General features: G+C 37.0%; 2 protein-coding genes across 2 annotated transcripts; both read right to left on the bottom strand.

Annotated features, from left to right (window-relative positions):
* Positions 1-221: 221 nt before the first annotated feature.
* On the bottom strand, positions 222-5,707 carry LOC113738943 (arabinosyltransferase XEG113-like). Its single transcript, XM_027266208.2, has 3 exons — positions 5,697-5,707; positions 5,512-5,604; positions 222-2,085 (listed from the first exon to the last, which is right to left on the bottom strand). The coding sequence occupies exons 1-3, from the start codon at positions 5,705-5,707 to the stop codon at positions 222-224; spliced, it is 1,968 nt and encodes a 655-aa protein (XP_027122009.1).
* Positions 5,708-9,554: 3,847 nt separating this feature from the next.
* LOC113738944 (arabinosyltransferase XEG113-like) lies at positions 9,555-11,423 on the bottom strand. The gene has a single exon (XM_072044803.1). The coding sequence runs from the start codon at positions 11,421-11,423 to the stop codon at positions 9,555-9,557; it is 1,869 nt and encodes a 622-aa protein (XP_071900904.1).
* Between the last annotated feature and the right edge of the window lie 12,453 nt (positions 11,424-23,876).

Genomic DNA, 23,876 nt, shown 5'->3' on the forward strand with positions numbered 1-23,876 from the left:
AGGATCTGATTGTAATTAATGTACTTAGAGGCTATCCAGCTTACTTGATCATTCTTTAGTAAAATAGGTCCATTTGCTCCAAAGAAAGGAAAATGAACATATGTAGCCAATTATAGAGCGATTACTAAAAGTACTTCATTTCACTAGTACAATTAACAAAATTAACATCTCTAGCAGTTTAGGTATTGGAGAAACATCATCAGAGACTAGGACAAGAAGCTTCACTCAGGTGGATGGTCGTCTTCTGGAGTTTGAGGTGGTACAGGTTTCCAACCAGGTTTTTCATCCCAGTAGATGTCGTAGTTTATATGGCCTGGAAAGTGATCTTCCACACAACACCATCTACCTATGTATGCCTTCATACGTTTCCTGAACTTTTCTTCTCTCAGCTTGTCAGTGAAACCTATGAAGGCATCTTGCATGGATGAAAACTGAAGGACTTTGACATCTTTGAATAGTGAGAATACAGTCCTGTACGTTTCTTCGGAGCTATTTTTGGGAAATTTAACGACTCCTGTTCGATTTGTAGTAGCAGATGACGAAACTTGACAACCATGCGAACCCTCTTGACAAAGAAATACATCAAGCCACGAATCTTTCACTTTCTGGGGCATGGATGGATTGTCAAGTATAGAATACTCTTTAATCCTTATCGATGGTCCGAATTCATCCTCAGGCAAGCCTTTCATAATGACATCAACCTGAAAGACATAATCCAAAGGACAGACAAAAGGTTGTCTCATAATACTGCCTACCATGTCTCCAGGACGGAATAACCAAAGAGTATCCATCCTGCACCATATACGAGGCATTATCAACGTCCGATTGAGCAATGAAGCAATAGCAAATGCAGTTCTAATTTGTTTTATTTGGTAATTAACAAGAACGAAGTGTGATTCAATGTTATGCTCTCCATCTAGTAACAAATTCTTTGGTATGGAAGGTTTAAATGTCAAGAACCCTTCAGGGGCATCATAGTAACTTGGTGGATCGTATAACAGTTTTGCCTCTCGAAACCTATGATGCTTTCCTTCAGTACCACAAGGTTGGAAGGTTGTATGCGCTGCATAAGGCTCGAGTTCGAGATGTTGATACATCTTCTGGACAAAAAAAGTATGCCCACTGCAAAAAATATTTGATGGGAGGCAACCGAACTTGAGCTCTCCATCATAAGCATAAATAAGTTTACTGTCTTGATCAACATATGGTCCTAATTTCCTGCGGATAATGTCATTGAAAACTTGTTGATCCCATATATTTTGATCCGCTAGAATCAACTCTTTCCATTCTTTTACAAACTTTTTTGAGGAATTTGTTGGCCTCCAGTGAAAAATACCTACATTGTAATGAACGTGAATTTGGTCGCAGAAGTCCAAATTGTCATCCACAACAGTCGGTACAAGTTGATCAGTTGATGTCAGGATGTCTGCATCAGGGAAACGTGCTAGATATGGCAAGGGATTTTTCAACCAAACTGTATCTGTATCACACACCAGGAGTTCGAAACCAAAAGGGAGGAGAGCATCTATCAGGATAATTCTCTCCCTTTGCATCTTGTTCCAATCTGGCGAGCCCCAGCCAGCATCTATTGTGCTCATTTGGCTACCCATATCAAAAACTGGTACACCTTTCCAGTAAAGAGCCTCCAGCAGTTTTGAGTCCATGGCACCAACAAGAAGGTTTTCGATGCTCAGTTCTGTCAAGTGCTTTACCCAGTTTAAGATGAAATCCATGAAACCATAATTACCAAAGGTAATTATTATGATGTTATCCTTCACTCTTTGCTGCACCAATTTCTTGCTCAGTTTGAAAGCCTTAAGAGGTGGCATCTTAGAACCAGCTGGAGGGACCTGCCAAATTGGTTTGACCAATTTGTTTTGTAGCCTAGAAATGGGAGCTAATGGCAGAGAAGAATTGGATTCCTGCATTTTGGCTGGAGTAATTGGCAAAAGGGAAAAAGATGAGGAAGGCAATCTGTAAACATCAGAGAAAATGTAGAAACAATACAGGGCTGCTCCCATGAGCACAATTGCATAGATCGGCCAAAAAGCTGGCTTACAATTTTCCATATCTTTGCATAGATTCCTAAAGAAACCCGAAAAAGGAATTTGAGCTTTAATTGAATGACACACAAATTAACCATTCTACTTATATAGAAAATCATCACAAAAAAAAAATGTACCAGTACATTTGAAGGAGTTACAAATAATTATGGCTACATGAGTTTTTTCTTTTCTAGATTGTGCTATTCAATACTACGTTGCACTATTCATGAGGTTCGGGCTATGGTCTAATCAACACAGTGGGCACAGACTGCACAAAAATTGACTTGCTACAGAATTCAATTGGCTATTCCAAGCCATGTGTAAAATTTGATAGATCCCTAAGAAAATCCATAAAGAAATTTGAGTTTAATTTAATGAAACTCAATTTCATAAATTGATACATTCACCTTTGGGAAATGCACATGTACATTTAAAGGATTTATTATGAATATGGTTTTCAGCTATAAATTGTGCTACACTATAACTGTACTTTTCAGGTCCACAATCCTAACGTTTGCCATGCTCTACACTCCCACAAATTGGGCCTTGGACCAGTCATTCATATAATTGTAAAGTGAGTATGTTATTTATTTGTGCTTCACAAAAATTTACATGGCATGGGTACGGCCAGAAAAGTAAAATGTGTAAAATCTGTCTAATCATGTGCGAAGGACATTAAATAGAATAAATTAAAGCGGATTACTGCCATAATTTTTTTTCGCCTTTTCATTGTAAAGTTCTGTTTGTAATTAGACGATACTATTTTTTAGTTTTCTTATGAAATGGCATAGATAGAATTCTGCGTAAGAAAATTTGAACTATGGATCTTGACGGGTATTTTTTACATACGTACAAGTTAAAAAACCGAATTACACCCGTTCACTGCAAGTATACAGATCAACTAATAGTTTAGGGTATATATCGGGTCGATCCCACAGGGAAGAGTGAACAATTACCGGTCTTACTAAAGCTTCTCTATTATCTAGACTATCAATGAATTATAACAAGTAAAACTTACTGAACTTATGCAAGAAAATAACAAATGAAAGCTCCTTAGGTTGTGGTATCCCTAACTACTCATGCAAGTGCTATTTTTGGATCCTTGAGTACTACATCTAAGCTAGTTATGGTGTAATTTCCTTAAACATGTGAAACCTACTTTCGTAGTGAATCAACTATACTCATAACTAATCCATACCTATTTTCATGGTTATGAAATTAGCTACAAGTTTATTTCTTCAATGAAATTACATGAAATGAATCACTAAAAACCACATAAGTGCACCTCTACTTTCGTGAGTGTACTCCCTATGTTTAGCACCTCTTGAACTAGTGTTAAATCTCAATTTTCATTGCAGAAACAACACCTTAGATAATCACAATCAATGGTACCAGATTAATCATGATTTAAGAAGCCAAAGTGCTAAATAACTTGCTCAAATCATAGCAGTCAAATAACCAAATAATAAACACTAACAATCATAGAAAGTTCAACCAAACCCAAGGCTTAAACTTTAAACACACATATTGAACACAAAATCCAGAACTTGTATATTAACTAAACTTAGAATCAAGTACAAAAGATAAAGATTTTGGAAGGAATACAACCCTTGTCACATGAGCTTTCTTCCTTGCCTTCTTCATCCTCCATCTTCTTCTTAATCTAGCTAATAACAAGAAAGGATGAACTACTAGCTAAACTAAACTAACCTACTACTAAGAAGACGAAAGAACTACATTGTTGCAGACCAAGTTTCTCCCGTATGTCTCTTCTATGTCTTGCTCTCTATTCTTGGATTCCCTTCAATCTTGCAATCTTGGCTATTTTATGATGAAATATGGTCAAGAAATGAGGATTACATCTCCCTTTTACAGCTGGGAATGTTTCTCACATGTATAGCATCACATGTGAGTTGGTGGAGGTGAAATTGAGTTTTCCGCGTAAAAAGCAGCCTTCTCTGACCACAATCCGGCCAGGAATCCGGCCACAAATCCGGCCAAATTTCGGCCGGATTGCTACAGTAAATCTGGGCTGCTACAGTGCCTCGGATCCATACGGATCCGAGCTCGGATCCACTAACCCAGAAACAGCCGAGGGTTCGGATGAATAGTGGATCCGAGTGTGGATCACTTGCTCTGTTTTTGGCTCAACTTCAACCGATCTTTTCTTGATGTTAGAGGCTGAACCAGCTCATGTGTAAAACACGAAAGTTGTAGCCTTTTGAGTTATCTTTCCAATGCATCAAGAATCACCTCATTTGGATCTGTGTAGGCTGAGATATGACTGAAATACCCTTGTCTGCTCATTGCCCTGTTTCAGCTTCGACCAACAGAAATTAGCTAATGTAATTCGGCTTTTTGATTTTGAAAACCTTCAAACTGGATTCGGATGTCTTCACCAAAGTTGTAGATCTATCTCTTATCTTCAAATGGGTTCAAGAATCATCCCAATCCGATCATTGTAACTCAAGTTATAGCCGAAATACTAAAATGTGTCAAAACTGTCAAAATACACAAAATCCAAGTAAAAAGTGATAAAAACCTCATTTAATCACTTAAAAGCATTTTTCACCAATTATAGCCAAAATGATTCATATTCTTCCAATAATATAACCAAAGTGACTAAAAATAATATAAAATGTCATACAATTATTACGTAAATTAGTCACTTATCAGATCTAACCCCATGGATGACGTACCAGTAGTACGATGTAGCATAATGTCAAGGTTTTGATGTTTATGCTTACTCAAGAAGCTCTACACATATTCATCTTAACATGAAAGATTTGCACTTTAGTATCAACAATTAAATCTTAAAGCAATAAGTTCATTTGATGAGATTCCATATAGAGATGCTACACTCTAAAACTGTTGGTTGCTTTATTATGATTACGTGCAAAGTACGTGATAGCTGATATGTTAGTAGTATTTTTTTTTTTTTCAAAAAGCTCAAAGGAGTAACAAACAGAAATTGATATAATTGAGATGCACTGGTAGATAAGACTGGAAAAAAAAAAACTACGACCAGACATTAAGATGGATGTGAATTTACAACTGATGAATTTACACATGAAAACGAAGATGGACAGCAAATTATGTCATTGCTGAAAGAAATTTTTTTTTTAAGTGGTTTTTGTTGGCAGTGTGTATTTTGGACTTTTATCTGCAGAGTTTAAACTCAGAGAATTGTTCTTTATCTGCCTATTTAAGGATTTTCATTCCCAATTCTAGTAACTTTTGCTGCCTCAAGTTATCTGCCATGTTCTCAAAGAGAAAGATTTCCATCTACTTCTGGTCCGAGAAGAGAAAGGCAGAGACTGCTTTTAATCACTTGCCTTTCAATTCCTTGAGGATCTTATAAATCCCTAGAACTGGTTATTACAAGATCATTAACTAGTTATAAAAGAAATGAAAGAAAGTAGCTGTAGCACGGAAGATTCCAAGACCAGCCGGACAACTAACCAACGTCTTGAGGACGATGAAGAAGATCCTGAGCATGATGATCATCAAGAAGCCATGAACAACAACAGTACGAAGCCTAATATCAATGGTACCAGCTCTAGCAACAGAATTGACGAAACAATTCAAAAATGTCAATTCACCCACTAAATTTTTTGTGTCAATTTGTCCATTAAAATTTTGAATGTGCACCTTTGGGCCATTCCGTTAGGTTTCTTTTTGTCTTTTCAGACTAATTGAGTGATCGAAATATTACATTTTTAGAAGTTTAACGTGTAAAAGATCGATACACACAAAAAAGTCCAATAGGTAAACTAAAACTTTCTCTATCAATAATTTCGAAATAGTACATTTTTAGAAGTTTAATGTGTAAAATATCGATATAAACAAAAAGTCGAATAGGTAAATTGAAACTTTCTCTACCAATAATTATCTTTTTATTTATCTGGTGCTTTTCTCACACCGTTATTATTTTTAGTATTCTTATTTTATATTGGGTAAATTCGTGTAGTTAAATTATGTGTTTTATCGTTAGAGGTTTGAAAGCTAAATTATGTTTCCATAAAGTAAAGGTCAGTTTGTGCAAAATTTTGATTGATGAATTATCAATGGAATATAATTAATTACCCAAAAATAAATAAATAAATAAATAAATAAAGGACCCCTCCCAAACCGCTAACAAGGATAAAATGGAATTTGATGGTTTTGAAGGCATCTGCTTTACTTTGTGGTGGAAATAGCCATATGGCACATCTTGGAGATCAATTTGCTTTGACAGAAGTTTATAAAAATGTTTTGGCTTGATTGAGATTAAAAAAAAAAAAAACTAAGAAGAGTTTTAGAAATTTGGGAAAGACTTGAATCTCTCTTACGATTCCCAAAAAAAAGGGTTAATTTCAAAAACCTCCCTTGAGGTTTCTAACAATTTCACTCAGCTCCTCTCAAAAATTTTTTTGTCTCTTGTCTATTTTTGCTCCTCTCTTTTCTAGTTAATATAACGTCTTTTTATTATTTTCAGTTTTGTAAATATTAGCAAATTAAAATTAGAAAATCAATAGAGGGAGTAGATTATGTGTAAAACTATAAGGAAATGAAGAGACTCGCAATGATAGCTAAATAAATAATGAAATTGATGATTGAAATAAGAAGAAAAACTAAAGATGTGGAATTTGTCATATTTTGTTTGTTGTCAAGAAAAACTTTTATAAAATGTTAATAATTATATAAGGATTTCATTCATTGGATAAGAAATTTTTTATTATGATTTTATTGTGGAGGTAGAATTTATTCTGTACTTTTTAGATATTAATATTTTCAATGCCATAGAAGGGTTGTAATGACGATTCTAGACCAAATTAAGTTGTATTGAAAATGTATTTAAGTATTGATATTTAATTTTGGGGTATAAAATTGGTTGTCAATTGGGTTTGTGTGTGTTTTTTTTTCATTTGTTTTTTGCATGACAAATATTAATGCTGTATATGAAATTTGGAATCTTTTGGATGGCTATTTGGATTTAGAACTTATGCTTGAATCATTGTTATGGATTATGTTTGTTGATTTGTATAAAGTGTGGAAGAAAATGATTTGAGTATACTATATTTTCTTTCTTAGTTTTGTACAAAAGGGCAATTTAAGATTTTTGAGAGAAAATTTAACTTGTTGGATTTTTATTGTTACTAAACAGTAAAAGTAGAGGAGGTATATGTAATTTTAAAATTTGATAGGAGCTCTTTATAATTGTTAAAACCTTCAGAGGAGATTTGTGAAATTATGCCAAAAAAAAATCTCTCTTAGGAGAGTTAGGATTTTGGAATAGGGGAAGCGAATCAAAGATAGGCACGTTATACATGAGTTACCTTAGAATTTGACGGTTGTAAATAAAAATTAACTAATCTAAACAGAGAATTTCTATTATAGGCACAAAGAAATAAAAAGTACAAAAATTGCACCAACAGTTGGACTCTGTATACTCAAAAAAAGAATAATAACACGATAAATATACGAACATAATCAAAAGTACATTTAAAGAGGAAAAAGTACTCAAATATTTTGAGGGAAAAGTCAGGATAGTGGAATCACAAAAGTTTAACAAAATTTTTGGGGGAGGTAAAGTAAGGAACTAAAAAAAATTCTTTAATATTACATAGATTAAAATGAAATTTCCTAGAAGTTAGGGTGGCGACTGGCCCTGCTGGTCACTCCTGCCTCTGCCATTCCCATCATTTTATTATTGTACCTATCCACTCACCATCTTTCAAGTTATTGGTGCAAATTGCAAGAACTAGAATGCATTCGGGCTTTGATCTTTTGTTTTTCACTGTGAAGTTGCTGCTATCCTGGCCAGTTCCGTGCCAAGATTGAAGATGTTAACCATCCGATGTACCAAGATACATAGAGAAGCAAGCTGTAGAGACTTTTCTAGGCAAATTGGTAAACCTTGAGAAGCTCTACTTATCCCTCAGTTCAAACTGGATTTATATCACCTTTCGTAGAACTTAGATTTCTTCTACCACTCGATGATGAAACAATGGCTCAGAAAGTTTCCAAGTTTCGAGTGTTCCATTTCCGTGTAGGATATTGTATGCCTTGTACTGCTATAACCGTGGAACCAACATCCCTGCAGGATTTCCATCTTTCTCTGCCCATATACTTCGTGCTATGTATATTAGGATTATATTATATAAGATTTGCAAAACTTTAAATAAGTGTTTGGAAGAGTCTTTGCACGAAAACTTTGAAAGAAAAAATGGAGTTCGTTGATACATAATAACGAACTTAATGGAATGATACCCTGACTAATTTGGGCTAAGTGAGTATATATGTATATTATAACATATGTGCATCATATGTGTATAAGCATGTGGGTTGTATGTGAATGGTTAAATGGGGAAGAAATAAACATTGGAAGAATATGTTGACAATATAGAAGCACTAATTTTTTGTAAACAGGTAAAATAAGCTTAATCTCAAATATTAGTTTGATACTTTAGAAATGATTTTAAAAAAATCTTTAATTTAAACTTGTCGACCAAAAAAAATTTTTTTTTTTTGTTTACATTGACATAGTTTACAAAATGTGTGCAAAGCAAAGTACTTAAAAATGGATAGTAAATGTTAATTGTAGAAAAAATGGATAGTAAAATGGGATAGTAATTGTTGTGTGCAAGCCATAACCTTATTAGCCTTCTATTTAATTTGTAAAATGGATAGTAAAATGGGATAGTAAATGTTGTAATAATGGATGGTAAAATGGGATAGTAAAATGGGTTAATTTGTTTTAACACCCTTCTATATTTAATTCAGAGTTTTTGATTTCTTGGTAGCTAATTATCTTCTTCACATTTATAAATAAAAAAATTTCTAAAAATTATTTAGGTGTATCATGATGGAATTTTATGATTGGCATATTAGAAATTAAAAATTAACTTTTTGACTGAACAGGATTGTGTCTCATTGATAGGTTGTGAAACACTCATTAGTATTAGTGCAAGATAAGGAATATCTAAGTCCTCAGTGTCAAATGGCATTATTGTAAAGCTCCTTATGGGCCATTGCTCAAGTTGTATAGCTTGTTTTGATATCAATACAATTCCTCTGTTTTCATAAAAAAAGAAAAAAGAAAAAGATACACTCATTCGTATATCTTTTTTATGTCTCAGCTGAAAGTATATTTCTGTGAACTTGTGCCATGTACAACACTGCTAGAACTATTTATCCATTCCAGCTTGTGATATATTAGTATACAATATTTTCTGCTTGTGGATCATTATCATATATGAAGCAGAGTTGGTTTCTGTAGGTTCTCTCTACATTACATGTTTCGAGCTGGAATTAAACAATGATGGCTAAAAGCTAATCCTTTCCTTTCTTCTTTTTCTACCAAAATGCATAGTACAATTTTGGTATTGCAGAGTACATGAATGGACATGCATGTACTAGTGTCAGGAATGTATCCTTGTGTATGAGAACAGCACAAACATTCAATCCTCTTCTGTAGAGAAACATTCTGATAAACTACTGCATGAGGCCTCAAGAAGGTAAATTATCCTATTCTGGAATTCGAGATGGTTTTGGTTTCCAATCAGGTTTTTCATCCCAATAGATGTCATAAGAAATTACTTGAGTATAATTCACACAACACCATATACTTGTATACGCAGTCACACGTTTCCTGAAATTTTCTTCCATTGATTTGTCAGTGAAGCCTCTAAAGGCATCTTGCATGGATGAAAATTGAACGACTTTAACATCTTTGAATGAAGAGAAGACAGTCTTGTATGTTTCTTCTGAACTGTTCTTGGGAACTTTGAGCACTCCTGTTTGACTTGTAGCATTTGAAACTTGACAATCTTCTGATCCCTCTTGACAAAGGCTTACAACGAGTCTTGATTCTTTCACCTTCTGAGGCATTAATGGATTCTCAAAGAAAGAATGCTCCCTAATTCTGATCGGTTGTCCATATTCATCTTCTTGCAATTCCATGAGCATGACATTAACTTCAAATACATAATCCAAAGGACATACATATGGTTGTCTCATCACATTACCTGTCCAATCCTGAGGATTCATTAACCAACCGCTATCAATCCTGCACCATATTGGAGGCATGACCAATGTACGATTCAGCAACAAAGCAATAGCAAGTGCAGTCCTTATCTGTTTTATTTGGTAATTTATAAGAGCAAAATGTGACTCAATACTATGCTTTCCATCTAGTAACAAGCTCTTGGGGATGGAAAGCTTAAATGTCAAGAACCCTCCTGGCACGTCAAAATAACTTGGCGGATCATAGAAAACTGTTGCCTCTCGAAGCCTATGACGTTTTCCTTCAGTACCAGAAAATTGAAATGTGGTATGGACAGCATAAGGCTCTAGTCTTAGTTGTTGATACATTGCCTGGATAAAATATGTATGTCCACTGCAAAAAATACTCGCGGGGAGAAAGCCGAGCTTGAGGTTTCCATCATAAGCATAAACAAGTCCACTCTCTCCATCAACAGATGGGCCCAATTGTTGGCGAACAAGAATATTGAAGCCATCTTGATCCCATATCGTCTCATTAGCTTCTAGCATTTCTTTCCATTCTTTAGCCAATTTCTTTGAAGAACTTGATGGTCGCCAGAGAAACATACCTATGTTATAATCTGCACCAACTTCTTTCCAGATCTCCAATCTGTCATCAACAACTGTTGGTACGAGTTGATCAGTGGAGGTCAAGATATCTGCTTCAGGGAACCGTGCTAGGTATGGTAGGGGATTTTTCAACCAGATCGCATCCACGTCACACATCAACAGTTCAAAGCCAAAAGCGAGGATGGTATCTATCAAGATTGCCTTCTCTCTTCCCATTTTATGAAAGTTTTCCGATCCCCACCCGAAATCATCTATGCTCATTTTACTTCCCATATCAAAAACAGGTATACCTTTCCAATAAAGAGCCTCCAGCAATTTTGTATCCAAAGCACCAACAAGAAGGTTTTCGACGCCAAGATCAGTCAAGTGCTTAACCCATGTTATGACAAAATCCATGAAAGCATAGTTAGCATAAGTGACTATTACAATGTTATCCTTCACTCTTTGCTGAACCAGTTTCTTGCTCAATCTGAAGGTCTTCAGAGGTGGCATCTTGGAACCAGTAGAGGGGATCTCCCAAACGGGTTTTACTAATTTGTTGTGTAGCCTGGGTTTGGTAGCCAACATTACATTTTCAGTAGTCATATGAGAAGAATTCAATGCCTTATTTAGGCCTGGAGTACTGGAAAATACAAAAGAAGATGAGGAAGAAGAGGAAGTATAAAGAGCAGATAAAAAATAGGAAGAATACTTAAACATGCCTACCAGCACAATCACATAGATCAGCACAAATATTACTTTCAAATTTGCCATTACTTTCTGCAACTGGAAGTGGATTTCCATTGGCGCACACACGAAAGAATTTTGAGTTTAAGGTAATGACACTCCAATTTTTCAACAAGATTTTTATCATTCAACAAGAAAATTATCTCAAGAAATTGCTAAAGGGACTATGGTCAAGCTATTTTAAGTAGATTGTGCTATAGATTTACCCAAGTGTTATGAGTTGTGGGCTATCGCCTGGGCCTAAAAGCCTCGTGCCCTTATGTACGTACAAGTGAAGCAATTCAATTTCTACTTGAAAGATGAAAGTTGGCAGAAGACAAGTTTATTAAATCCTGCAAGGTGCTAAAAATTGTGAAATAGTTTCTTGATCAACATCAAAGTTGAGGGCTATGCCTATGCCCTACATTTTCTACTCCATCTTTGCCCTTTTTCTTACGCTGATTATTGAACGGCGCGCGTAACAAAATTGAATGCATGAATTTTTTTCCAATGTTTTCTTTTTCTGGAAAGGGATAGGGTCAATAAAAAGCCAAAAGCAGTTTAGAGTATGTTTAAAAAAAATATATTGGCCAATTGAGCACAACTTAATCTATCTAATCAAATCAAACTTGAAATTTGCGGCGAGTTAAGCCACCACCTCCGGGCTTGAGTTTAATTGATTAAAATTACGTTATAAAGAAAAGGGAGATTTAAATTTTAAACACCTTCGTGCCTGGGTTTAATTGGGCATGGATTTAATTGATTAAGAGTGCGTTAAGAGAAAAGGGGAGATTTAAATTCAGAACTTTTAAATATCATATCTCACCTTTAATCAACGGACTAAGGCCTCCTTGTCATTTACATCCAAATGTGTTTGCTAAATTCTGAAATTAAAGCGATTAGTGGTAAGGGCTTAAAACTGTAGTTTTCATTTTCAACAAAACATATCAGATAAACATTGCCACTGTCGAACAAAGGAATTAAAACTCGGACACTGCAACATGACAGCAGAACACTTTTTCCATTGCTATAATTTCACGTTGTATACGGTTATTAACTGTCACATGAATATATTACATAATGACCAATGGCTTGCCAGCTTTAGGAAAATTGCTGTATTTATCTTATCGTTATCAAAATAAATATACTTGCTTTTCCTATAGTATATTTCATTATCTTCAGCTTCACTCTACTCGTAATCCAAATTCGCACTAGTTTTTAGTGCTGTTCTTCGTTTGGATTGGCCTATTTTTCAAAAATAAAATTTCAAATATAATGCTACAATAATACACAAATAAAAATATCTCACAAAATATTTCATCCATACAATATATCAAATATTTCAAAAAATATTTATAGTAAAAATTTTTCATATATACTATTACAATAAAATATATCAAAAACACTCCAAAAAATAGTTAATCCAACACATCAATATTGTAGCATCGGGAATTACCATAAATTTGACTGATAGCTATATATAGTGATCGTTATGTTCGTAGTTTCGTTTGTGGTGAAGCAGAAAGTAGGGGATAAGTAGCATAATTAGTTACTCTACAGTCGGCAAGAGTGTGGAGTATTAAAACTTGGACAAAATTAGAGGTTGTCTAACAAGTGTCTCCACAATAGTTAGTAATTAATTGCAAAGTGTGAATTTTTAAATAAAACTAAAGCTAAATTTGAAAATTACTTTTTTTGTTTGAAAATTACTTAACTAAAGTTGGGATATATACACACACACACAAAATGTGTGTGTGTGTTTAAATAGTGACTTCTTTTTATTAAAAAAAAAGCATTTTTAGTAGGAGAAGAGTGGAATTTAAAAAGTGGGGAGGGGGAAAAATTTTAAAATAGTGATTGTGTGTGTCTAAATTGCAATTATGTGTGATCTTGCTGATATTAAAAGTAAACAAAATTTACTGAATTTAATTTAAAATTAAAAAAAACTATTGCTCTCTATTGGCCTCAAGGAGTCAAAATTACTTCGCAAATTGCAGGAGATGGATTGAAAACTTTTAATTGCATGTGAATTTCAATCGGCAAACTCGATTTCAATTCCAACATATTCACAACAGCTAGAAACGGATACAGTTCAGATGCAATGACCGATAAAACTGGATAAAATTAACTACATATCAAAGTCGATGGAAATTTACTTTGATGAGAATGCAGACGAAACCAAAGATGAACAGGAGACTAAAATTGAAACTAAACTGAAAGATCCTCTCAGGGCTGACAATTTTCTTCTACTGATTTTTTCTTGGATTTAACCTGAAATGACAGCCTAATCAGACGATCGTTGATGTTTGTTTGACTTGGGACCTCAAGGATTTAAAATTGCTGTGCAAGAGAACGATAAGGACGATATATAACATCCACATGGCAAAAATGATTCCTTGATTGGACTTGAATTTCAGTTTCTTCAGAATGGTCAAAGGAAATGCTGAACTCGATATCTATTTCAGTTTGCACAACAAAGAGAAATGGGTACAGTTCCGTTGCAGTGATTGCTAACACTGGAATAAAAGTAAGGCCAGACATTAAGCTGGATGGGGATTTACCAGTAATGAATTTTCTGATGAAATTGAAGATGATCTAAACACTGAAACCGAGGCTCAAATGAAGAATCAAATCACTGCTGAAAGTTTCTTTAAAGTGGTGTCTGTTGGCTGCATAGTTTGGTATTCTGTCTTTGTAATTATAACTCAAGATGCATCTGGCTGGACTGATAACTGATTCATTGATAATAGGTCTTTTCTCCTGATGTTGGGGCCACTATCTGACGACTTCTCTTTCAACATAAAAGCCAAATTGGTTAATCCTCAATAAACCTTTCCTTCCTTGAAAACTTTATGAAGAACTGAAGTAATCTTGACAGATCCAGGTCTACCATTTTCCAGCAAAGATGTGAATTTACGTGTTCGCTGTACACTCATCAGAAAAATCCATATGAAACTCCTGTTCTTGGACAAATAGTATGAATGCTCTTTCCTGGAGCAGGCTCCTCTCCATTAATTACCCCTTCTCTCCAATTTCCCTCAATACTTCTTTGGATCAAAGACACAGGTACCAGGTATCATTCAATGGCTGAGATTAATTTTTTAAAACTATATTTACTTAACCATGATAGGAGATAAAGTTTGACATCATTAAATAATTACAATATACTAACTGAAACTTACTGTCTTATCTACTCGAAATCCCACATTCATTAGTCGTTACTACATCATCGACCGATATATATTGCCTAAAATTTGGATCACTAGCCCATTTAATAACGGAACAGTTTTTTCGTATTTGTGTTTTATAAAATTTAGATTTCTCTGATTTCTTCCTTTTAACTCCAAAAATATAGAAAGAAAAAGAAACTAAGACTGATAAATTAATATAGCCAAATTTACAAATCTTTTTTGGAAATATGCAATTTTGTTGAACCGTAAAAGAAACTGTGTCACAATTAATCATATATATATATATATATATATATATATATATATATATATATATATATATATATATATATAATAAAGTCGTATTCTCATCCTTATTCTTTTAGTTTATCTCTTTCCTACGTGGCTTATCGACATAGTAAGTAGGTGCAACGCGTTCTATGAGTTAACCCCCTAAGCCCTAATAACCTACGCTATTATATCCCTCTTTTTTCTCTTGACTTTACAATTCTAGATAATCCTTCCATAATTATCTCTTCCATTCTCTCACCTTTTTTTTTCCTTAACCCTAATCGTCAAGCCTAAATTTCCTGGGGATTAGTATAAATAATTTTGAATTATGTTTTTAACTCTTTCTCATCTTCAACTCAAAAGTTCGAAACATCAATTCAAATATTAGATTATCTTATCAGATTATCGCTATTGAAGATGTTCTACATTTTTACTCATATATATGGTTTTCGATCTATTGCTCATCACTTTATCAAGCAGAGCAGATGTTTACACTTTTCCAAAATCTTTTTGGAATTTTTTTTTTACTTCAATGCAAGGACCGCATTTGGACTTTGCTTATGCTCGCTGTATGTGGTCTGTAATTCCCTACACCTTCTTCATATCTAGGTCTGTATGTGGTCTGTAATTCCCTACCCCCAAAACATCCTTCCAATCAATTGGTCCACTTCTACCTCTGTTTGTAATTGGATAGGAATCACGACCTCTTTCCTTCTCAAGGTTTGGACAGCTGACTTTCCATCACTTATGAAGGTGCTGCTATACTGATCTTCTACTGAATTTTCTCGAGTATCAAAAGCACTTACAATGCCTTCCACATGTTTGAGAAAATGTCCAAGTTAAATCTGATTTGAAAAATGTTTTCTTATAGTTTGAGAAAATAGGAACAGCAACGTTTGTGTCTTGTGCGCTGCTAGTAGGTTGTCTTCCACGGTCATGTTTGCCCTCCAGTCGCCTGCTGGGGGGCGTCCCTCTCCTTCTCAAGCCTTCCAATGCAAATCATTTGCTGCTTTATTTTCAGCCGGTTCTTCACAGCCGGCTTTAACCGTTCATGCATCGTGTACGACCCATAAGGGGGAACCAGCTCTCATGTTTTCACAGGAGGATTTCAATCGGCTGACCACTCCTTCCAAGTATGCCCTAGTGAGAAAATTCTCTAGGGGAAGACCAAAAATGGAGGAGATACGCAGGTTCTTCCTCTCATTAGATTTACTAGAAGTTGCTTCGGTGGGTTTGCTTGACTCATGGCATGTGTTCATAAAGTTGGGGAATGAAGTTGAATTTCATAGACTATGGGCCAGAAGCATCTGGTATGTCTATGGCTATCCGATGAGAGTCTTCAAGTGGTCGACGGCGTTTCATGTGGATAAGGAACTGTTTATCGTCCCTTTTGGTTCTAACTCCTAAAACTGCCGGTGCACTACTTCAATAAGAAGGTTCTTTTTCAGATCGTCTCAACGCTAGGTAATCTTTTTCAGAGGCTTGACAACACTTTCATGAAACATGTTGCTACACAGTCCCTTTGTCATCACATCTGCAAGTTGAAGTCCTGTCGGAACATATGAAGTACAAATCAGTCCACTTTCTAGCTTCTCTTTAATAAAGTGCCTGTCTATCTCTATGTGCTTCGTCCGATCATGTTGCACTGGGTTGTGAGCTATACTTATAGCAGATTTGTTATCACAATATAGCTTCATCGGTTTGCTCCATTGAATCCTCAAGTCTTCTAGGATAATTTTAACCCACAATAATTCACATACCCCTGCTACCATAGCCCTGAACTCAGCTTCAGCACTTGACCTTGCTACCACACTTTGTTTCTTGCTTCTCCAGGATATTAAGTTTCCTCCAAGAAATGTACAATATCCTGAAGTTGATCGCCTGTCAACTGGAGACCCTGCAAAGTCTGCATCTGTGTAAACTGCCAGATCAATTTCAGGACCCTTTTTGAATAAAATTCCCTTCCCTGGATGTGCCTTTAAGTAATGAAGCACTCGATAAACTGCTTGTAGATGAACTGCTCTAGGATCATGCATAAACTGACTAATAACACTGACTGAGTAAGCTATATCTGGCCTAGTATGTGCGAGATAAATGAGTTTCCCAACAAATCTTTGGTACATCTCTCTGTCCACAGCTGTATCTCCTTGAGCCTCACTTAATTTGTGATTCTGCTCAATGGGAGTTCCAACTGGTTTGCTTGCTGTCATGCCTGTTTCCTTGAGCAGGTCCATAACATACTTCTGTTGAGAAATAAAAATTCCCTGCCTTGATCGAGCCACTTCAATTATCAGAAAATACTTCAATTTTCCTAAATCCTTTATTTCAAATTCCTTGGCTAGGCACCACTTCAAAGTTTTCTTCTCTACTTCATCGTTTCCTGTCACTATGATGTCATCTACGTATACAATCAAAACAGTAACTCCCCCCAAGGTTGAATGCTTGATGAACAGGGTATGATCTCCTTGACTTTGCTTGTAACCATTAGCTATCATTACCTTGGCAAATCGTCCAAACCAAGCACGTGGGGATTGTTTCAGCCCATATAATGCCTTTTTTAACCGACAAACCTTGTTCTTGTCAACCCCACTGAATCCCGGTGGAATGCTCATATAAATGTCCTCCTCTAACTCTCCATGAAGAAAAGCATTCTTCACATCGTATTGCTGTAATTCCCAATCAAAATTAACAGCCAAGGATAGCAGAATTCTCACTGTATTCATCTTTGCTATTGGAGCAAATGTTTCCCGATAATCTACTCCATATGTCTGTGTGTATCCTTTCGTGACTAACCTTGCCTTGTAGCGTTCTAGGGACCCATCTGCTTTAAACTTTACTGCATACACCCATTTACAGCCCACTACTTTCTTGTTCTTTGGTAAATCAACTAATTCCCAGGTCCCATTCGTCTCTAATGCATCCATTTCTACTTCCATAGCAAGTCTCCATTCTTTCTTTGATAATGCTTCAGACAATGAGCTAGGAATAGAGACTGTATTTAAGGTGGAAAGGAAGCTTTGATGGCTCGGGGAAAACTTCTCAAAAGACACAAAGTGAGACAATGGATATAGGGGTCTTTTGGTGCATTCTCGGGGTTTTTTCCTTACAGCAATAGGTAGATGTAGGTCCTGGTCAAGGCTAAGAGGCTCAGGACAAGGTGATTTAGAGATGGAAGAATGGTCGGTCGGTGGTGTAGAATTCAGATTTGATTCACTCATTGTTACCTCATTCCTGGAGCTTGGTTTAGAGGATTGTTCTTGCCTTGTAACCACGATGGGATCTCCTTTCCTTGTATACACTTGGTCAAACCGGAACCAGTCATAGATTTTACGGTCTTCCTTTTTTCCTTCTACCACGTCAGATTGAAGAATTGACTCTTGGAATTCAGATTTGGATGACTCAGATGTGGTCAACTCTAAGGAGGGAAATTTTAACTCCTTATCTTCAAGTGTATCTAACTCCCCCTGAAGATAAGGAGTGATGAAATAGGGCTTATTTTCAACAAATGTAACATCTGCCGAGACATAGAGTTTTCTAGTAGGTGGATGATAACATTTGTAACCCTTTTGAGTAGATGAGTACCCCACGAAGACACACTTAAGAGCACGAGGATCTAACTTCCCACGGTTATGACTATGGACATGAACAAAGGAAGTACATCCAAAAACTCGAGGAGTGAGATTAAAGGAAGATCGAATATCGGGATAAAATTTGGATAGGTTCTCTAGTGGACTTTGAAACCCCAAGACCTTGGAAGGAATTCTATTTATGACATAAGCTGATGTGAGTACAGCTTCTCCCCAATATGCTTTTGGCACATTTTGTTCAAACAGTAAGGCTCTAGTGCACTCAAGAAGATGTCGGTTTTTCCGTTCTGTCACTCCATTTTGTTGTGGAGTGGCAATACAGGATGATTCATGTATGATTCCTTCTTTTTGGAAAAACTGACTCAAGGTTTGATTGAAATAATCACAAGCATTATCTGAACGAAAGTGTTTTATCTTGGTGCCAAATTGATTTTGAATCATTGCATGAAAAACAGGGAAAATATAACTCAAATCAGACTTATTTTTGAGTAAATAGATCCAAGAGACTCTTGTGCAGTCATCGATAAATGTGACAAACCACTTAGACCCTGAGATGTTTGGAATAGTTGATGGCCCCCAAATATCACTATGGATTAAAAAGAAAGAAGAAGACGATCGTTTATTACTGATAGGAAATGGGACACGAGTGTGTTTAGCATACTCGCAAATATCACAATGAAAAGACTGAACATCAAATCCCTTGAACAAGGAAGGAAACATTATTTTTAATGCAGAAAAAGACACATGACCTAGACGTCTATGATGTAACCAGATGACATCCTTATTGGAGGGTGAAGACAATGTGGACAGGGCAGATTTACTAAATTCTGGTTGACTTGATGTATCCAAGTAATAGAGTCCATTATGCTCCTTAGCTAGTCCAATCTTCTTCCCCGAGCCCCGGTCCTGAAAGTCACAACAGGATTCATCAAATATAACAGAGCCAGCTAGATCCTTGGCAAGTTTTTTTACAGAAACCAAATTTGTAGATAATCGAGGAACATGAAGAACATTTTTAAGAATCAAATTTGGAGTAACTTGGACATCTCCAATACCTGCCACAGTGGTTGTAGTACCATCTGCAACAACAATCTTTCTATTGCTAGGACAGGAATTATAGGTTTTGAATTTATTTGAAGTATGAGTCATATGGTCCGTAGCACCAGAGTCAAGAATCCAGACATTCCTAAGCTCATTGCCTAAAACACTAAATGCAAAAGAGACTAGAGCCTTACCTGAAAGTGTCAATGAACACATACCCGGATTCCTTGATTGAGAATTGTTAGTTGCTGGTTTGTCAACTGTCTCTAACATACTTTTAAGCTTCTCAATTTCCTCCATACTAAACCCTCCAATCACTTGAGTTGGATCTTGAACCGACATATGAGCCTGCCTTTGCTGGCCACCTTTTTGTCCCCATTCACGAGTGGGTGGTTTCCCATGTAGTTTCCAGCATTGATCTATGGTGTGTCGTGGTTTCTTGCAGTATGTGCACCACAACTCCTCGCGATTCTTTTGCCCACTTGTTTGATTGGTCTTGTCCGCAGCAACCTTGTTCAGTACCAACCGCTGAGATTTGGAACTTAAAAGGGCTGAATTTTCTATTGAAGGTAGCTCTAACATAATACCCCTGCGACTTTCTTCTCCACGTACTTGGGATATTGCTTCTGTTAAAGAAGGAAATTCTGGCCTGCCCAGAATTTGAATTCGTATAAGATCGAATTCAGAGTTTAGGCCAGCCAAAAAATCATAAACTCGACCCCTTTCTATGAACTTCTTGATAAACACTGCACATTTGCTACAGTTCAAATCAAGTGCCCTGTAATAATCCAGTTCCTGCCACTGGTTTTGCAGAAAATTGGCATACTCCGTCACTGTTTTTGTCCCTTGTTTTGCTCCAGTTGTCTTTGTCTTGATGTCATAGATAAGAGCTGCATCATTAACCTTGGAATATGTCTGATGAAGGGCATCCCAAATTGCCTTTGCTGTAGGAAGAAACGTACATGTATCGCTGATTTCAGGAATCATGGAATTCCATAACCAAGACATGATCATTGAATCCTCTTGTTCCCATGCTTCAAACCCCGCCGTTTCACTATCCGGTGCTATTTCCAATAGATGACTCAACTTTTCTTTTCCTTTCAGGAATGTTCGAACCAATTGAGACCACTTCAAATAATTTTTTCCATTTAGTCTATATGCTGCCTGGATGTTTTGAAGGTCTGTTGTGTTCCGTGTACTTTGTTCTTCTTCCATAGTTGAAGACAATTGCCGCGTTGAGAATGTAGCATCCGCCATGATTGAATAGGAGGGGGGAAAAATGTAGAGTAACAGGAACAACAATGAAGGCTGGAGAAAATAAGAAAGGAACCAGCAATTAAGGCTGGAATTGACAAGAAGCAAAGGTGGTATTTTTCCCAGAATCCTAGACGGGCTCTGATACCATGTAAACTAAGAAAAATGGAGAGAAAAAATACTTTTCTTCTATTTCACTTTGGACTACATAATATACAAATATATATATACACAAGTGGATACTATAATCATATGATACTATAATCATACTATTACCTAATTAATATATGATACTATAATCATATGATACCTAATTAATATATGATACTATAATCAAATTTTTTCTAATATTTATATTATCAAATCTTTCCATAATATCAGATCACATATCTTCAATAAGGTTCTTTTTCAAATCGTCTCAACGCTAGGTAATCCGCTATTGGTGGATGCGGCAATGTCGGAGATGACTCGTCCAAGTTGTGCGAGAGTCTGTGTGGAGGTTGACCTGCACAAGCCTCGGCCATCACGTATATGGATTGGGAATGGCGAAAACGATGGGTTTTGGCAGAACTTCATTCCTGAAAATCTCCCTCAATACTGCTCTCATTGTTTTCGGCAGGGACATGGAGTGGAGGGGTGCCATGTCTTGCACCCAGACCTCCGAGTATCTAAAACGGAGGGTGAGAAAGCTGGAAAGTTTCGCCTACAGCCAAAGGAGGTGCGCTAATGCAATGAGACTGACCAGGATGAAATGGGTGGGCATTTGGCCGCAATGGTAGCACCGCTGCCCGTGACCGCAGCTTCGGTGGAGGAGCCTTCCACTACGGTAGTGATCACCCAGTTTGTGGCTGGTGCACAGGCGGAGGGGGAGATAGTGCCGTGGGTATCACAGGTAGGAGAGGTAGACCTGGTAGGGGGAAAGGCAGGTAGAGGTAGCGAGAGTTTGGGTAGGGAGAGGGAGGAACGTGAGTGTGTGACTACGCAGGCAGAAGAGGGGGCATTTGAAGGAGAGCTTCGTACGACAACGCATGGGACAATAGCGATGGCATTTGCGCAGGAGGATTAACCACGGCAGTGTCTGGTAGAGGGGCAACCTGATAGCTTGCGTGGGTGTGCAGAGAAATCGCAACCCAGCAGCAAATTGCAACTAGAGGAAATGCAAGGTGAGCTGACCATAGAATTGCAGGGCGCGAGAGCAGCAGTAGTGGACATGGAAGAGAGCGATGCAAGTGAGGAAGGGAGAGAGGTGGAACTCCCTCTGATGGTAGGCAATTTGTCACCAAGGATGGTGGTCACAGGCATTTCTTTGTCAGTGGAAGGGGTTAAGGATGTATCGCAGCCTGATTTTGGAAAGGAACAAGCAGATCAATGTGCAGCGGGGGAAATGAGTAGGCTTGCTGCTGTGGCATCAGAGGACGAAGAGCTTAATGAGTTGCAGGGGTGGGTGGGCAATTTGTCTCCAAGGGGAGAATCTAATAAAGCAAGGATGAGTGGTGATGGTTTATCCTTTGCTGCGTTCAATCTGGACCCTGTTTTCATATCGACCTCCACGTTGCGACAAGCTGGGTCGCTGGCATTATCTCAACGAAAGAAAAGAGGTACTCGGCTGCTTTTTCCGTCAGACTGCACGTTACGCTCTAAGGTGATTTCTTTACAAAATTCTTTTGCAATGTTATCGAATGATTAACTTTCTCTTTTGGATCATTCAGGGTGTCTCACGTGCTCCTAATCTTAAGAGACTCCGTAAATTAGTTAAAATGCACTTTATCTCTTTGGTAGCGATTTGTGAACCTAAGACCTCGATTGCAAACATGGATATGATTCGGATGAAGGTGGGGATGGATTTTTCTATTGCAAACGTGTGGGGTAGCATTTGTGTGCTTTATAAATCTTTCTTTGATTGCCAAACGATAGGTGAGTAGGATCAATATCTCACTTTAAGCCTCCGATCCCAATTATTGGCTGAGGAGATCTACTTTTCATTTATTCATTCGAAGTGCACCGTCCAGGAGAGGGAAGGTTTATGGATTGAGTTGTTGAATGACAAGCCGGAGGTAAAACCATGGTTTCTTGTGGGGGACTTTAATATTATCTTAAATGCAGAGGAAAAAAGGGGTGGCCTACCTTTTAGACATGCTCAGGGGATAGAATTATCACAGTTTATGTCATTGGCGGAAGTTGGGGATGCTGGGTTCTCTAGGTCTAGGTACACATGGTGTAACAATCGGCAAGGTATTTTAAGAGTTTGGAAGCAGCTAGACAGGCTTTTGCTCAATTTAGCTGCTATGCTTATGGAGAGTAATATGTTAGTGCAGCACTTGGGAAGAGACCCTTCTGATCATGCTCCTCTTTTGATATCGGCATCAACGAGATTAGATGACAAACCACGGCCATTCAGATTCCTAAATATTTGGACCATAAAATCAGGTTTTATGGATGTGATTAAGGAGAGTTGGTCTATTTCCTCCCTTGGTTCCTCCTTTCAGGTTTTGTCGACTAAACTGCGACGGGTTAAACAGGCACTGAGACTATGGTCAAGGGAATCTGTTGGTGACATCATTTTGGCGATTCGGACAGCAGAACAGAGGGTACTGGAAGTTGAAATAGATCATGATAACCATCCGTCAGAATGTTCGTTGGTGGCTGTACAAGAGGCACGTGCAAGATTGAAGCATACTTTGGTGATTAAGGAAGAATTCTGGAGGCAGAAGTCTCGTGTTAAATGGCTACCAGATGGGGACAAGAATACGAAATTTTTTCACGCTGTGATGACAGAGAAAAGAAGCAAGTCAGTGATTCATAGAATTAGGAAAACAAATGGTGACTGGGTAATTGATGAGTCAAGTATTTGTAATGAGGCTCTCTCGTTCTTCCAAGAATTGTTTACAAACAAGGGAGGACAGTCCTCAAATAATATGCTAGACATTATTCCAAAGTTGATCACTGAGTAGGATAATGAAATGTTGACTGAGGTTCCATCCATGCAAGAAGTAAAGGAAGTAATTTTTTCAATGGACGAGGAGAGTGTTGCGGGTCTGGATGGTTTCACGAGGAAGTTTTTCACGTCTGCTTGGGAGGTGGTCGCTAAAGATGTTCAAAGAGCTATTGTCAGTTTCTTTTGTGGCGCAATGTTGCCAAGAAGTATCTCAACTACTTCAATTGTTTTACTACCCAAGATACAATGCTCT

This window comes from Coffea arabica, chromosome 4c, assembly GCF_036785885.1.
Source record: "Coffea arabica cultivar ET-39 chromosome 4c, Coffea Arabica ET-39 HiFi, whole genome shotgun sequence".
In the NCBI taxonomy this organism is placed as follows: Eukaryota; Viridiplantae; Streptophyta; class Magnoliopsida; order Gentianales; family Rubiaceae; genus Coffea; species Coffea arabica.